This window comes from Galleria mellonella, unplaced genomic scaffold (assembly GCF_026898425.1).
Source record: "Galleria mellonella isolate WM207_F2 unplaced genomic scaffold, CSIRO_AGI_GalMel_v1 utg36, whole genome shotgun sequence".
Taxonomy (NCBI): domain Eukaryota; kingdom Metazoa; phylum Arthropoda; class Insecta; order Lepidoptera; family Pyralidae; genus Galleria; species Galleria mellonella.
In genome coordinates, this window is record NW_026442086.1 from 2,040,805 (window position 1) to 2,056,967 (window position 16,163).

A 16,163-nucleotide genomic window follows, 5' to 3' on the forward strand; every position below is an offset into this window, starting at 1 on the left:
AAAATCTCTATATCCAGTATCTTAACAAAATTATCCGCTATAAAACAACCGACAATTCGATTAAAAAAATAATCAACAAAACCAGTTCCGACAAAACATTGGTTTTTGCTAGTGGGATTTACATACACAAGATTATAATATCTTGTGTATGTAAATCCGACGAGTAGGTACACCTACTAGATAAACAATAAAAAAAACTGTTTTCTTTTGATAATTATTTCATTTACGGAAGAAGGAATGGAAAAAATCAAAGTACTTATTTGTAGTATACGCTTAGGTATACGTTAAAAAATTACAGGATACAGATACCAATTTATAAGCAACAATTGATAGTCTCCACCAACATTAGCTTGTTTGTCATTTGAAATTACAACATGTTTTTTTTCTGTAACGAAATAACACCTAATATTAATACTGCGATAAAAATTCCCCTGTTGATAAATATTTTAAAATCCATAACTCTGCGTTTGAGAACCATTTTATTAAATAAAGGCTTTCCGACAGCTCTAAAAATAATTAAATAAATATAATTACTATTTATAAAATGTGTCTTATTTATTTTTTTAAATTAAAATTTGATTTTTTTTTTAATATTATTTATATTACTTAGATATTACCTTGCTTAGGTAATAACGTATTTCAAAATACGAAGTTGCCGTGTTTTCTAATAATTTCTCGAAAAGTGAATTAAGTAAAAACTTACCAAAAAGTTCGTTCTATTTTCCTGTATCTGCCTAATTGACATTTATGCATAGTTTTCGAATTGAAATTATTCCACATTCATCGCTTAAAAAATATTGAAGATACATAGAATGGTACGAGTATTTTCTACTTTCTCCATCGAAATCGTAAACTAAGAGACATAAAAAAATATAAACCTGTTTTGAAATGAGCAAATTGAATATGTAAAAGATACGATAAAAAATACTGTAAAAAGTTTCTTTTTTTCACCATGATGAATTGGACATGATGGTTTCCAGAGGGAACCGCGTGGAGATTGACCTGAGAGGGTATATTGCTACCAATGAGGCTATTAGGCCTCATTACTAACAATCCCTTTCCCCCATTCCACAAGCATTAGGTAGTGTAGGAATATGAGGGGGGGAAATCGTTATTAATGCGGACCACCCCTGGAAACCGTCGTGCTGAATTCCAGGTGTATTTATTACGATGGGCTAACTGATCTGCTCTTTCATTTTCACTTATCATCCCTTACTGATGCCCCGCCGGTGTATACCGATAGCGCAGGCAGGGTTACCATTCCATTATCATCCATTAAAAAAAATGTAGAAATATATAGCGCTGCGTTGTAGCAGACAAATAAACCGACAACAGAACTATTACAAGGATTCTTTTGACATTTTTTTACAAATCCTAAAAATAGAAAATAGGTACAGTTAAAGCTTCATTTTAAAACTCTATTTGAAAATGAAGCCAGAGTGAACTGATTAATCGAAATAACTTTATTATTCATTCGAGAATGTGCGATGAACAGACTCGTTGAAGAAATTAATACCTAATAATTTATTGAATTATATCTGGTGCAAAACTCAATTTGGCAAACAGCCCAAATAATATATTTCATATAAATAAATGTAAGCAGCCTAATAAATAGAAATATCAATACTACACCATACCTATATTTAATAAGCAGAATTCTTAAGATATCTCTTGACGTTTTTTATTTTTATTTCAGCCATTAACTGCCCACTGCTGTATATATATATATAAGATAAGCCTTCCCCATAAGGGGAGTTTTTCCAGTAGTTGCCACGCTTGATAGGCCGATTAGAAACCGCAGTTAGGCTTTTAGATATGTTTTAAGTGGACTCTTACGACACCCTCGGGAAAGGTAGGAGTGGCCTATTCTATGTCGGAACCACGCGGCGAACTTAAGTTTTTTAATAAATGAAAATGGATACTACTGATAGTGCACCAATAAATGCTGGCAAGACACCAGTGATGAGTAATGACGAAGAAATCAAGTTCATTAGGCTTTTGTGACCAATTGACATAGAATTAACCACGATAATTTCCGGGGACACCGTGTAGAGAACGACCTGTCAGGTATTAATACTAGCAATTTAAGAAAACGAACTCTTATTTTGATAAAAGAACACACTGTATCTTTTGCGGACACAACTGACAGACCCTTAAGAACGAAAATAAAATTTTGATAAATAATGTCAAACAGAAAGATGAAAGCTCGTTTTATTGTTGTATTACATAAAGTTATTGTAATTACGTAAACGCATAAAGAGGCAGCAATAGACGGTCTTAATTTTTAATATAATTGTTATAACATTTCTTATTTTATTCTTTTGCACATATATTAAAAATTTGTAAACATATAAGGCGGAGTTAATTATGGAATTCTCTACAAATTCCCTATATGAAAATATTTGCGATCAATTTCCTACAAAATGGATGACTAGATCCTTTGTAAAGAGCCAAAACTTAGAGAAATAATCATTATTAAGTGTTAAAATGGTTCATTAACGAAAATATTATTTAATGGAAAAATTACTGATCCTCTAAAGAAACTGTTTTGACGTTTGAATAGTCATGAAATTAATGTGAGTTATGAAATTAGCTAAATATATATTATAAACTAAATAATACAAATTGTATTACTAACACTTTCCTGCGGGTTTTCTTGCGTGTATCAGTATATAAAGCATCCTATATTGTTTGGTATCTACCCATGTACCAAATTTCATCCAAATCCGTTCAACTGTTAAGGGTTGATTGAATAACAAACATCTTTATAAATTTTCACATTTGTAATATTACTAGCTATTTCCCACAGCTTTACCTGTGTATATCAGTATACAAAGTATCCTCTGTGTTAAATCCTAACATACCCGTGTACCAAATGTCATTAAAAAATAAGTTGCATAAAAAAATTCACGTTTGAATATCAGTAGAATTCACTTGAATACTATTTTATTTTTCTTACATTGTAAGTCCATAACCTAGTCTAGAGCCGGGTACCCAGCGGCGAAGTGTATTACATCCACGACAGCTTTACACGTCCGGTGCAAACTACCACGCAACCGGAGACACACGCCGTCAGTACTTATTGGTTATGAGTTAGTTCAACTATATACTAGGTCTAAAGATTCCACTGTTATTGTAATAATTTTTAAATGTCATTTTAAACTAATGATGGGCAGAACTCGAACTCGTAAACAACATACCGCAAAAAAGACGCCGTTTGTCGTATCTCCTCACTTTCAGGGCACTTCCCTTGATAAAAAGTCTAGTCTAGGAATTCTGGGCGTTGATATATCTTGCGACGTCCAGTTTTGCGGTCATCTGGAGGAGAAGGCTAAGATAGCTTCCAAAAAGTTAGGAGTGCTCAATAGGGTGAGACGATATTTCATGCCAGAACACCGCCTGAAATTATATAAAGCCCAAGTCAGGCCGCATATGGAATACTGTTCTCACCTGTGGGCAGGAGCGCCACAGTACCAACTCCTTCCGTTAGACCGCATTCAAAGTCGGGCGGCTCGAATTATCGATAGTCAACGCCTTACTGTCCGACTTGATCCACTGAAACTGCGCAGAGATGTTGCATCTCTATGCATCTTCTACCGAATTTATCATGGGGAGTGTTCTGAGGAATTGTTCGGATTGATACCTGCTGCTGATTTTCACCACCGTACAACCCGCCACAAACTAAAATTTCATCCCAATCATCTGGACGAGTGGCGGTCTTCCACCGTGCGTTTTTCAAGGCACTTTCTTCCACGCACAACCATTCTTTGGAATCAACTTCCAGCAGCAGTATTTCCGAACCGATACGACAACATAACCTTCAAGAAAAGAGTATATTCCTTTTTAAAAGGCCGGCAGCACACCTGCAATGCCGCTGGTGTTGTGGGTGATCATGGGCGGCGGTAGTCACTTACCATCAGGTGAGCCGCATGCTCGTTACCCCCTGTGTTGTAAAAAAAAAAAAAAAACTTGATACACAGCTAGGAAAATTAGTTTCCCAAAAATCTAAAAACCCAATGAACTCAATTTTGATGCGACATTTCTCTATATTAATGTTTTAAATAAATATTTTGAGTTTTGCGAAATGACTGTTTTATGGACCAGCGTAAACTAAATTATAATAAATTCGAATTACCTAAATCTATCATCAAATTAGTTCATAATAATCCTTAGTATAAAAATTTCTCTGCAAAATTAAATTGAAATTTTAATTTCAAAAATAGATTTAAAGAAATGGCACTTCAGAATTGACCCCACTCTATTAAATTTTACCGCGATGTTTTTATATTTGTATAAGAAAAATAAGAGATTGAGTAAGTCCGCCATTGTATGCCAAATCATTTTCATGTGTCCAATGTAAATTACATATGAATATTAGAGAAAAAATACAACGATGTTTCTAACTAGCATCGTTTTCGAGAAATTATCAAAAGTACTTCAAAAACAAATTGCAGAAAAGTATTATAGTATTATTGTATATTATAAAAAAAATCTTATAGACCGTACCGATTGATTTTAATTGTGCATGTTATGGTAATTGCCACTTTTTACGTTCTTTCACGTTCACCTTGTAGTAATTTCTCTTGGTGTTTCGGTATATTTTTTTAAGCAATGACGACTACAACACGATTCAAAAAATTTTTATATGATAAAAGCAAACGTTTGGAGACATTTTATATACGAAAGCCTCGGCGAGCGAATTCAACTCAGTTGAAGTTAACCGGCTTTTTTTAACACAAATTGTTTCTATATCCATATCAATAGAGGGGTTTTCGAAACTGCCTCATCCGTTTGTAAGATATTATCTATGCTTTAGAAAATACCTTTCAAATAGTCACTAAAATCTGTTCATATTATAGAAAAAGTATCAGTATATACAAAAAAGTTTAGACACCCTCGTCCTTTTCTGAAATTGGTCAGATGGTAGATACAGAGTGACAGTCAATCGGAAGGAATAGCTAAAGTTTCAAGACATATTCATGAAGTTAAACCGCTTTCCCAAGAAAAATAGGAAAGCAGAGGTATGACATGAATGGATAGTGTAATCGTTGGCTCATTTCATCTTACATAAATATCCTTTTGGATTGTTCAAGATGCAGTCTAGCAGATCCATTATTATTAGAAAATTACTACTCAGTTGCTCGTTAGATCCACCACTTTCTCGATTATCTTATTTATCTACTTAATATCAAATTTTGTTGAAGTTATAGTACTTACCACATACCACATAGTATATCGTACTTACATACTAAGTCTGTTGATATTCACCTAAAACCAAAAATTACAATCTTATGTAATACATAAGATTGTAATTGTGAAGAAGAAAAAAAAATACATTAGATTGGGTACCTAAATTATTCTAATAGGTATCAAGTTTTATTTTTCTATCTGTAAGTTACCCCATGATATCATGGGTTGAATTAGGAATCTGTTCTTCATCACTTTATGCACAGTACCCCTAAACAAATTATCGATAGATACGATTTCACTACCAAACACATAAGAAAGTCGCTGATCGATGTAGTATCGTTCTATCTCATTCATACAACTGCAAAAACATATATGCAACAGATTTGTTTGCCACTTATCTAAAAGGGTCCAAGGAATTGATTATGCAAATGGCCATAATTTTTTAACTAAATATACATCAACAGTTACATTTTCTGTCATGGATTAAGAATTTCTGCGAGTTATGAAGACCAAGTGGCAACTAGAGTAAACTAATGATCTTGCTAAACGATGGTAACAAACGAGACCATGGGCCTTAACCTTTTTTCTCAAATTACTCATTTTTAAAATCTGCAGTACAGATAAGAGTCCCTATTCATGAACAATCTCAATTATAGGCCCCTTAAATAATTATTAAGTATAAATTGTTATTCCTCTTTGACTAAGGATAATAACATATACCAAAATTGCAGAGAAACAAATTCTCGTAGAGGAAAGAAAATTATTTATTAATCCAAAAAATAGATACTATGCAATTTCATCGAATTACTAGTAATTGTCAACAATATCATTATAATATTCACGTGATTACAAATATTGTTTCTAATAGAAGTTTATAAAATGATACCAGCAGCTTGATAAAAAACTTTTAAATAGGAATTGTTTTAAAACAAAAATCAAATATTGGTGAGGATATTTTATTCCATAATACAGCATTAAGACAACCGGAATGTCACATATCGCATTTCCATTATTAGTCTTGAAAATAAAAAAAAAAAACCTCTATCCACCATATTTTGCCACATAATCGTATTTTTGAAATGTATTTTAACAATTTCTTCTAAATTATTATAAAAATGCTAAGTTACAATTAATTGTGTAAGAGCAAGTACCACTGAGAATTCTGAGCATTGTTTCCCTGTAAGTAGAAACACTTCTCAAAATGACACTGTGTTTATCTAGTAAATATTATTATATTCCTAAATTACAAGTTAATCTCGGTTCACCATGAGAAGTTGACTGTAAATGCAAGTCGGCTACAACGAACCGTTTCAATGTACGGGAACCATCTAAATGAATGGTGTCGAATGCAAAACACATAACAGCTTACTCTACCTAGTTAACTTCCATAAAAATAAACTTCATCAATTATCATCATACATATAAGTCATTCTAGTTCTGAGTGGAATACGGACATATCAAATGTTGGTCGAACTGTATAACTTAAAATAAATTAGTCCAAAACCACAAAGCGATGTGAATAGGCTGCGGGCGACGGAACGCCGGCGGCTGTCCTCGCGCCCTCTACTAACTTCCTTCTACCGCCTGGAAATAAACCACCACTCGCAGCCACCCTAACTGCAAAATGCTTATGCAATGCTTAGGTCACAGGCGTATTTTTAAACAAATTAAAGTCATAGAGAGTGAATTAACTTTAAATACTTTATTACGACAACTTATTCCACATTATAGTATACATATAAAACATGTTATGCTGTGATCCACTTTATCACGTGTCAGCTACATACCTATCCACATCACAATGCGCGATCACACAATAAGTGTACACCATTTCTTCCGTCCGTTTATTGTAGTATAATTATAAACAAAATTGTAATTTTGCGTTAAATTTACACACTATGTTTGTTTTGTTCAACGTCATCGGGGATCGAACAAACAACGCACCTCGTATGTGGACCCTAACACCACTTCACTAAGTACAGCATAACGCCCGAACACTTACAATATAAACTATATTGACGGTCGCAAATCCGAGTGGAACAGCGGGTGTGCAGTGTTCGACTTCTTTTGCGAGTGGTTCGGAGAGAATGCGATGCGAGCTCGGTCGCCGGGTGACGCATCGGTAATACATTTATGATTCCGCACATAATACATTGTATTTAATAGCAAATAAAGTTAACATATTATCTTAAACCATAGTCTCTTTCAGTAACCATATTTGCTGCGTGTCGGTATCGCACAGGCGGTTAGCGGTTTGCGTTCTTAAGTTGGTTGGAGAGCCAGTCGAGCCCCTCGTAGAGGCCGTCACCAGAGGTAGCGCATGTCGCCTGGATGTACCAGTTGCGGTTACGCAACGAGTGCAACCCCAGCTTATCCGTTATCTCAGCTGCGTTCATTGCGTTTGGCAGATCCTGGTAACAGATTAAATATTTAACATATCTAGTAGTTGTTGTAGAAATTTAAATTTGTTTCATAATTCTAGTTGATTTAATAATTCAAGATTCTTTCTATAAAACAAATCGACCTCTGATCAAAATTAATATGGAGTCACAAAATATATAAAATAAATTTATTCTTAGTTATTTATTTTTAATTTAATGACTATTATATTCAGAACATACGTTTTCATTACTAGGATAACAGATACAACGATCTAATTTTACCATATTCAGAATGCGTAGTTAAAAATTGTGAATATTTCAATAGAATATCAATGTAATAATAGGGCATACATCAATAATACGAAACTTTTTACATACAACTTGCAACACCCATGGTAGACGTCATACGTTATTATCCTTAAGTATTAAAGACTTCTGACTCATCCCTGTAATGTTACTATCATATCTCACCATTCAAACTAAAACACAAGTGAAACTGGCAACAGAACCACAAGTGAAAGAGAGATATCATTACGATGTAATTTAAAACTTTTGTGTATTGTTAAATAATAACAATTATGACTTTTGATACAGTCTCCGTGTGGTACTTGATAACCTTTAGTAAAAAGACCATAAAAATAAGTAACTCATAGGATATTTTCTGATATTTTATACAATGTTTTACGCTGGCAAAACAAGGAGATACGACTACAAAGAATATAAATTAAAACCAAGCTACTTAAATAGATAAGGTAACAATTACATCAAATAAAAATTACAATTGTCAAAAATATTCAAGCGAAACAATTACAAGATTTGAGAAAGAAATATAAAATCAGTTACCTGTTTGTTTGCAAAAATCAAAAGTACGGCATCTCGTAGTTCATCTTCACTTAACATTCGCATAAGTTCTTCGCGTGCCTCGCCGATACGCTCTCGGTCATTACTGTCTACTACAAAAATGAGACCCTGAAAATTTAAGACACAAAATATATTTCAAAATTATACATAATAATAATACCACTGTTTAAATATACTTGTGAAAACTACCCAAACCTATCTTTTTAAAGGATCGATAACATAATATCAATAATCATGGGCGAAACAGTGTACTCTGTTATGTCCATGGTACTGCTCATGTCTATAGGCGACGGTTACCACTTTCCATCAAGTCGACCGTCAGCTTGTTTGCTATTCTAAGTTGTATAAAAAAAAAGTTTGATTGTTATGAAAACAAAAAATCTGTTTAAATTTTCAAAATAAATTTAAATAAATTATAAAACTTTTAAGGAAGTATAGAATAGTAAGTCACACACAATATGATACATGAAAAATTTGAATGAAAAGTCTAATGGTACTAAATCATTGAAAAAGATACATAATAAAATTGAAATTATAATTAACATATTTAAAAATTACCATACCAATATTTAACATGTGCATAAAAATAATCAAGTAATAGTAGGTATATTATATAAACAATGAAAATAATTTCATTCCATTAGTAATCAGTGACTTCACAGCCGACCTCTTGAGAACTGGTACCAGTTACCAGTCATATATTCCCTTAAACATAACGCTAGACTAAGAGTCTTCTTTTAAAATATTACATTCCCCCAGAAGATCCTGCTAGGATTCAACAATATTAATTTAAATGTTATCACGTTCTTTATTCACGCGCGCTTGCACACATACACACACACACACACACACGCACACGCACACGCACACGCACACGCACACGCACACGCACACGCACACGCACACGCACACGCACACGCACACGCACACGCACACGCACACGCACACGCACACGCACACGCACACGCACACGCACACGCACACGCACACGCACACGCACACGCACACCACACGCACACGCACACGCACACGCACACGCACACGCACACGCACACGCACACGCACACGCACACGCACACGCACACGCACACGCACACGCACACGCACACGCACACGCACACGCACACGCACACGCACACGCACACGCACACGCACACGCACACGCACACGCACACGCACACGCACACGCACACGCACACGCACACGCACACGCACACGCACACACACACACACACACACGCACACGCACACGCACACGCACACGCACACGCACACGCACACGCACACGCACACGCACACGCACACGCACACGCACACGCACACGCACACGCACACGCACACGCACACGCACACGCACACGCACACGCACACGCGCGCGCGCACACACACTCAAGCACACACACACACACACACACACACACAAGCACGCACACACACACACACACACACACACACACACACACACACACACACACACACACACACACACACACACACACACATGGCGCGCGCGCGCGCGCTCGCACCTCTTTGTTCTAATATTAAATTATATTTATTTTTACTCCACGCAACTACCTTTTACTTTGAATTGTCAATACTTTATTATGGGGGGGGACCTGGTGTCTAAGATACAAGTTACGACTTAGTTTAGGCTCCAGATCTCCCACAAATTATGATACTTTTATTTTGTATAAAGTAAAATGTAATATTATTATACATTGTAATTTGTGGAGATGAATAAACTAATTTTTATTTATTATTATTATTTATTAAATTACTCACTTTCCTGATATAAGTTTATTTTGTAATTATAAATGAATGTGTTTAATTACTCGTATACCGTTTCTATAAAGTACGAGTATGTAACTAGATATTGACCTACTTTCACATTAGTTCAAAGCTCACTCATAGAAAGATATAGTATACTTGTAGCAAGTGATATAATGTAGAAACAATTAAACTAAGACTACAGGATTTTTTTCCTGTCCTTATATTTGGTCTTATCGTCATGTGTGTGTATAACAGTAGTTTTATAAACTTACTATGTTTGTCATTTCTGACAAATGTTTTAATTAAATCCAAAAGTTCAGAGGATGTAACATTTATAAATAATATTTTAATAATATTAATATTTGAATATTAACGTTTGAAGTAAGAGATATATTTAATAGATCTTTAGATTTCATATTCTCTGCCTACATCATTAAGTATTTGCATGAAGAAAGTTAAAAAACGTATACTTTCAGGTTCCATACAGTATACAACACTCCTGTTAAATCAAATACCAGGATGTTTGGATTATTAAAAGATACAATACATAGTACAAGTAAGTTATGTATTTTTTATAATAATTTTCTGTAATATTGAACAAGTAATAACTCAGTATTTAGTTTAACAAACTATTATACAAATTTGTACATCAACATGTTATGATAAAAAATACCTACACAAGTAGTGCTGATAAAAAGGTCATGCCAATATAACATGACAAAGACATTTTATAAAAAAAAAAAAAACCAAATACTCCATTAAAACCATTGAAATGTTTTTTAAATCGGAGCACATATTCATGAAAGTAAGATTTGTTAGCAAATTGGTGTATGCTTTATAAAAGAATTAGATTAAAGATTATCTGAATTATAGTATACCTAGAAATTCTGCATATCAAACTTTAGTATTGCACATGTGTATACTACAAAAAGAATTATGAGTGTTAGTTATACAACAAAAGTGCTGATTATGTTACTATTAATCTTTCTTTATATGGATCATATAAAACTGTCACCCAACTGATAAAAAATTATCTATTTTTAGTTAACAAAAGTATATTATTGACATTTTCAATGTTAATATTATAATAATATTTCATTTTAATGACCATCTTTAATTTCAATTAAAGCAAATGTAATACAATTTACATAAGTCTGTTATGCCAGCTATGTACGCACCTGCGACAATATACAGTATGCATGTGTATATGCCAGAAAACTATAATTTTCCATATAAATAAATAACATTGAAGATACTACACAACACCATCTAGCCCCAAGCAGAGATTGTTCTAAAATTGTGTAATTTATTTTTAAATACATATAAATTATGCTTATAAAACATCCAACCAAATACGAACAACAAGTACATACAAGATGTACCCATGAATAGAAACCTTTGTATTATCATCACTTCAGCCATTAACAGTCTACTGCTGAAAATAAGGCTCCCCTATGCCCCTATAGGGGGAAGGAGGTCGCAAGTATTTGCCATGCTTGGCAAGCAGGTTGGCAACCACAATTAGGCTTTTGTGATATTTTAAGAGGAATGCTGCCCATTCTGATCATTAAATCCCTTACGATGCCTATGTAAAAGTAAAGGATGGTCCTTTCTAAGTAGGAACCACTCAGCCTTATTTGTATTATGTAGAAACTAAAGGCACAACCATCATAATGTGAGGCAGTAAGTTAAACGACTACAACACCAAGGCCATGAATATAAATCTGTTGATTTACAGTTTGCAATTAAAACTGTACAATAGATGATATTAGTAATTTATAGTATGTGGTGTTGAGACTAGAATTCATTAATTCATTAATGAATTCATAATTTATGTCAGCTAGAACATTGTTGCTTATCAAGAATGAATTATTTTCAATTAATATTTAATATATTTTAGAAGGTGTATTTACAGAAAAAAAAAATGTAGTAGTGTAAACAGTGACTATGACTATAACAATAACCAACCTGTGTATTCTGGAAATAATGCCTCCACAATGGCCTAATTTTGTCTTGACCACCGACATCCCACACAGTGAAACTGATGTTTTTGTATTCTACAGTTTCCACATTGAATCCTGAAAAAATATTTTAAAATACTAAGCATGTCTTATAATACATATGTGCTTTAATAACAAAGAACACTGTACTATAACACTAAGCTATTAAAATGGTTATAGTCAGTGTACCTGTTATTTATCAAATTAGACTTTTTTTTGCAACTTAGAATCACTAATCGTTGCCTATAGACATGAACAGTACCATGGATATGACAGAGTATAGTGTTTCGCCCATGATACCTCCCATGCATTGCCATTCCTGAGAACTAAGGTGTTATGCCTTTGTACCTTATAAATTCACTGTGAATATCAACATAAAAATTAAAGTGATCTAGATAAAAATATTTGCAAGCTATATAATTTATAATTTATTTATAAGCTTTAGTGATATGCCCTATTAGGTCGACCTCCAAGTGGTTCCCACTGGAAACCATCATGAACAATTCTTGTTGAATTCATCACGATAGGCTAACTGACCTACTTCATCCTCACCTATCATCTGTCACTGGTGCTCTGCTGGTGTATACCGATAGCACAGGTGGGGCTACCATTCCATTATCATCCATTAAAAAAAAACCACAGCCATACAAACAAAATTGCTTCATGGCAGGAATATGAATGGGACAGAGTTGCCCAAGCAAACTACTTATATAAAGTCTTCCTCTAGTACATCCAGCATTTTATACAATTTACAAATATGCCATTTTGTTCTAATTAAATTCATTAATATTATTTCTTTATTTAAACATGTATTATTATAATACCCTGTGTAGTAATAGGGGAAATATGAAAATTAATTTTTCAGCTATCTTGGGCATTCCCTGTAGGTTCCCATATTCTAATGGTACTAAATAGTGAGAGCCAAGAAAAAAATCATTGCATATTATGCTCATTAAGCATTTATAGACCCACTATTCCTGATTCATAGTATCCTGTGATAGTTCTCCTCATACTTAGTCTTGTTATAATGAAAAGTTTTTCTATATATTGGTTCTTTAACAAATGAAAATGGAATGGTTACCCTGCAAGCACTATCTGTATACACCGAGGAGGCACCAGTGGAAGATGATAAATGACGATGAAAGCAGGTCAGTTAGCCCGTCATGATGAATCCATAATATCCATCTGATAGGATATATTGTTAACAATAGGGTTGTTAGACCCCATTACTAACAATCCCTTCCCCCTTCTGTATATTGGTTGACCAGTCAGTTAATCGGAACATGTTTCTATTTACTTTATAAATAAACCTTGTCCCAGTTGAGCGACTACTCTACCAATGCACAAAAAAAGATTTTTTCATTTATCTTAATAATATTATAAATCTTGTTTGTGAAGATGATTGTATGTTTGCTACTCAATTATGCTTTAATGACTTGGTGAATTTGAATGTAATTTAGTGCATGGTTACATTACAACCTAACTTAATACTTTATATACTGATTTTTACAGGCAAAGCTGCAGGAACAGATCGTATCATCATATAAAAGTATGACCAGATAAAAATTTATTTATTACATGAGCATTTAATAAACATTTTCAAAATCTATATAAGAAAAAACAGAGGTATTTATAAAAAATAACAGTTAAAAACAGATAACACAAAAAAAAATTATGTCATCAAGTTGCTGTTCATATAAGTCCAAAAGAGATAAATTGGAATCCCCACCACAAATCTATATTTGTACTTAACTATTAAAATAATTTACTTTTGTATTTATAAATATTAACTAGGTTATTTTAACATAACTTTTTCAAAGTAATCGCTGTTAATACAGCACCTCAAAAAGTTGGACATATAATTTTCTAAAGAATTAATTACTAAATAATGACATCAATTTTAAATACTACAGTATGACATGAACTGTAACATCTGTTTCCACTAAACTTTAACAATATTATAAATATAATAAAGTATAATTTATATTATTAAAATAATATTATAAAAATAATAAATGCTTATTAGGAATTGATTCACTTACAAAAAAGTATTAAATTACTCACCAATAGTAGGTATTGTTGTAACAATTTCACCTAATTTAAGTTTGTATAGAATTGTGGTTTTACCAGCAGCATCCAAGCCGACCATCAATATTCTCATCTCCTTTTTGCCAAATAGGCCTTTAAATAAATTTGCAAACATATTCCCCATTTTGGTGCTTATATATATAGTCTGAAACAATAAATAATTATTAGAACATCCAGTCTGAGTCATACCTCGGTTTGCACGTTACTTCAATCAATGATAATGACATGGCAAGTAGTCGCTGGCATTAAAGCTGTGACGAAGTTGAAAAATCTGATTTGTAAGTCACAAAACCGTAAAAGAAACTATAAATAATAAAAAGCTGCATTCACTTTACAACATTGTAATGAATCTTATTGTGATCGTAGAATTCTATTACAAGAACAACCGACACCGCTGTTGGTCTCTTGCTATGGTCACCACCCTCTGTTATATCTCAATTATAAAGCAAAAAAACAACACAATATCAACTTCATTTTAATCCCAATTCCAACAATAAATTAACTGACATTATACTTACACTTTCAGGAGCAAATAACTAAAATATCAAGTAAAAACGCTTCACTTCACTGAATTCTTTACAATTCGCTTGGATGTCAAAATGGCGGCGAACGTGGAAGTTGTTCGTGGTAATGCCACGTATTGGTAAAAGTGGCCAGTATAAAATAAAAATAAATATTAAATATAATTTTTCAAATCTAATATTTTTTTACTATCATCGAAGAAATGAAATCATACCAAAATTTTGATAAATCTTGATATTGCTAAGTGTAGTAGATGGCAACAGTATGCAAATACGTAGCCTAATTGAGCGAATAAGAACTTCAAAATAAATTTTTACGAAAATACTACGCGCGAGACAAAGACACAATAAAAAAATAGTTTTTAAAATATTTTTTAAACTATTTATATTTTATACTTCGCAATAATATTGTATTGAAATAGATAACTATAATGTTGTATTTAAGCTAATGTTAAAAATTAATAATGTACACTACAGCCGGTCTATACTCTTTCAAAATAATATTAAAGTTACATTCGTTTAATATTAGTTACATAGTAATTATTAAACATGATAAATTAAAAATAATTGAATAAATTCGCTTTATGATAAAATATTATTCATAATAGCAGTCATTAGCAATAAATTTAAAATTTTGAATGTTTTTGTAAAGAACGTCTTTGGTTCAATGGCAGGTGATATACATCCTAGCAGCGCCTATCAATGTATCTATATACTTATAATAAATCTGTAGAGAGGTCAATTCTGTACATGAAATAAATTTCCAAAATAACTATCAGGGGGTGATTAGTGATCGATACTGATGCCAAAAATGCAATCAGTAAAATTTTTGTCTCCTGCTGCCTGCCTGCCTGTATGTTCGTTATAGAAACAAAAACTACTCGACGGATTTTAACGAAACTTGGTACAATTATTCTTTATACTCCTTAGCAGGTTATAGTATAATTTTCATCATGCTACGATCAATAGGAGCAGAGCAGTAAAGGGAAATGTTGGGAAAACAGGAGAAGTTACTCCATTTTTAAGATTCTGTCGCGTATGCAGCCTTAATGGTCACTTTTTTAAATATAAAAATGTCCACCCGTGCGATGCCGGTACAGGCCGCTAGTAATAAAATATAAAGTATAAAAAAAACGACTGATTACTTTTTTGTTTTAGATACTATGAATATTGACTGAACTTGCTAATGGTCCTGATATTGGTCTTGTTTAATACTGGTGAGTTCTACTACCAATTTCCTATATTAATTCTTTCTAATAATATTAATTGCAATTACTTTATTTTGTCAAATATCTGATGTGAGTTTAGTGGTAGCTGCACCATAAGAATGAGTATTAACCACACCCTGCTAT

The 16,163-nt window shown here is 33.0% G+C and overlaps 1 protein-coding gene across 1 annotated transcript; it reads right to left on the reverse strand.

The window, feature by feature from the left end:
- Positions 1–6,870: 6,870 nt before the first annotated feature.
- Positions 6,871–14,961, reverse strand: LOC113520838 (ADP-ribosylation factor 1). Its single transcript, XM_026906255.3, has 5 exons — positions 14,809–14,961; positions 14,267–14,435; positions 12,171–12,280; positions 8,415–8,540; positions 6,871–7,601 (listed from the first exon to the last, which is right to left on the reverse strand). The coding sequence occupies exons 2-5, from the start codon at positions 14,412–14,414 to the stop codon at positions 7,437–7,439; spliced, it is 549 nt and encodes a 182-aa protein (XP_026762056.1). The 5' UTR covers positions 14,415–14,435; positions 14,809–14,961; the 3' UTR covers positions 6,871–7,436.
- Positions 14,962–16,163: the final 1,202 nt, after the last annotated feature.

Excerpts from the sequence above, each read along its gene's own strand:
- LOC113520838 (XM_026906255.3), bottom strand. The coding sequence starts at position 14,414 with ATGGGGAATATGTTTGCAAATTTATTTAAAGGCCTATTTGGCAAAAAG. Across the intron at positions 8,541-12,170 it reads ATTATTTCCAGAATACACAG|GGTCTCATTTTTGTAGTAGA; the intron begins GTTGGTTATTGT and ends TTAAATTTTCAG. Across the intron at positions 7,602-8,414 it reads TGATTTTTGCAAACAAACAG|GATCTGCCAAACGCAATGAA; the intron begins GTAACTGATTTT and ends ATCTGTTACCAG.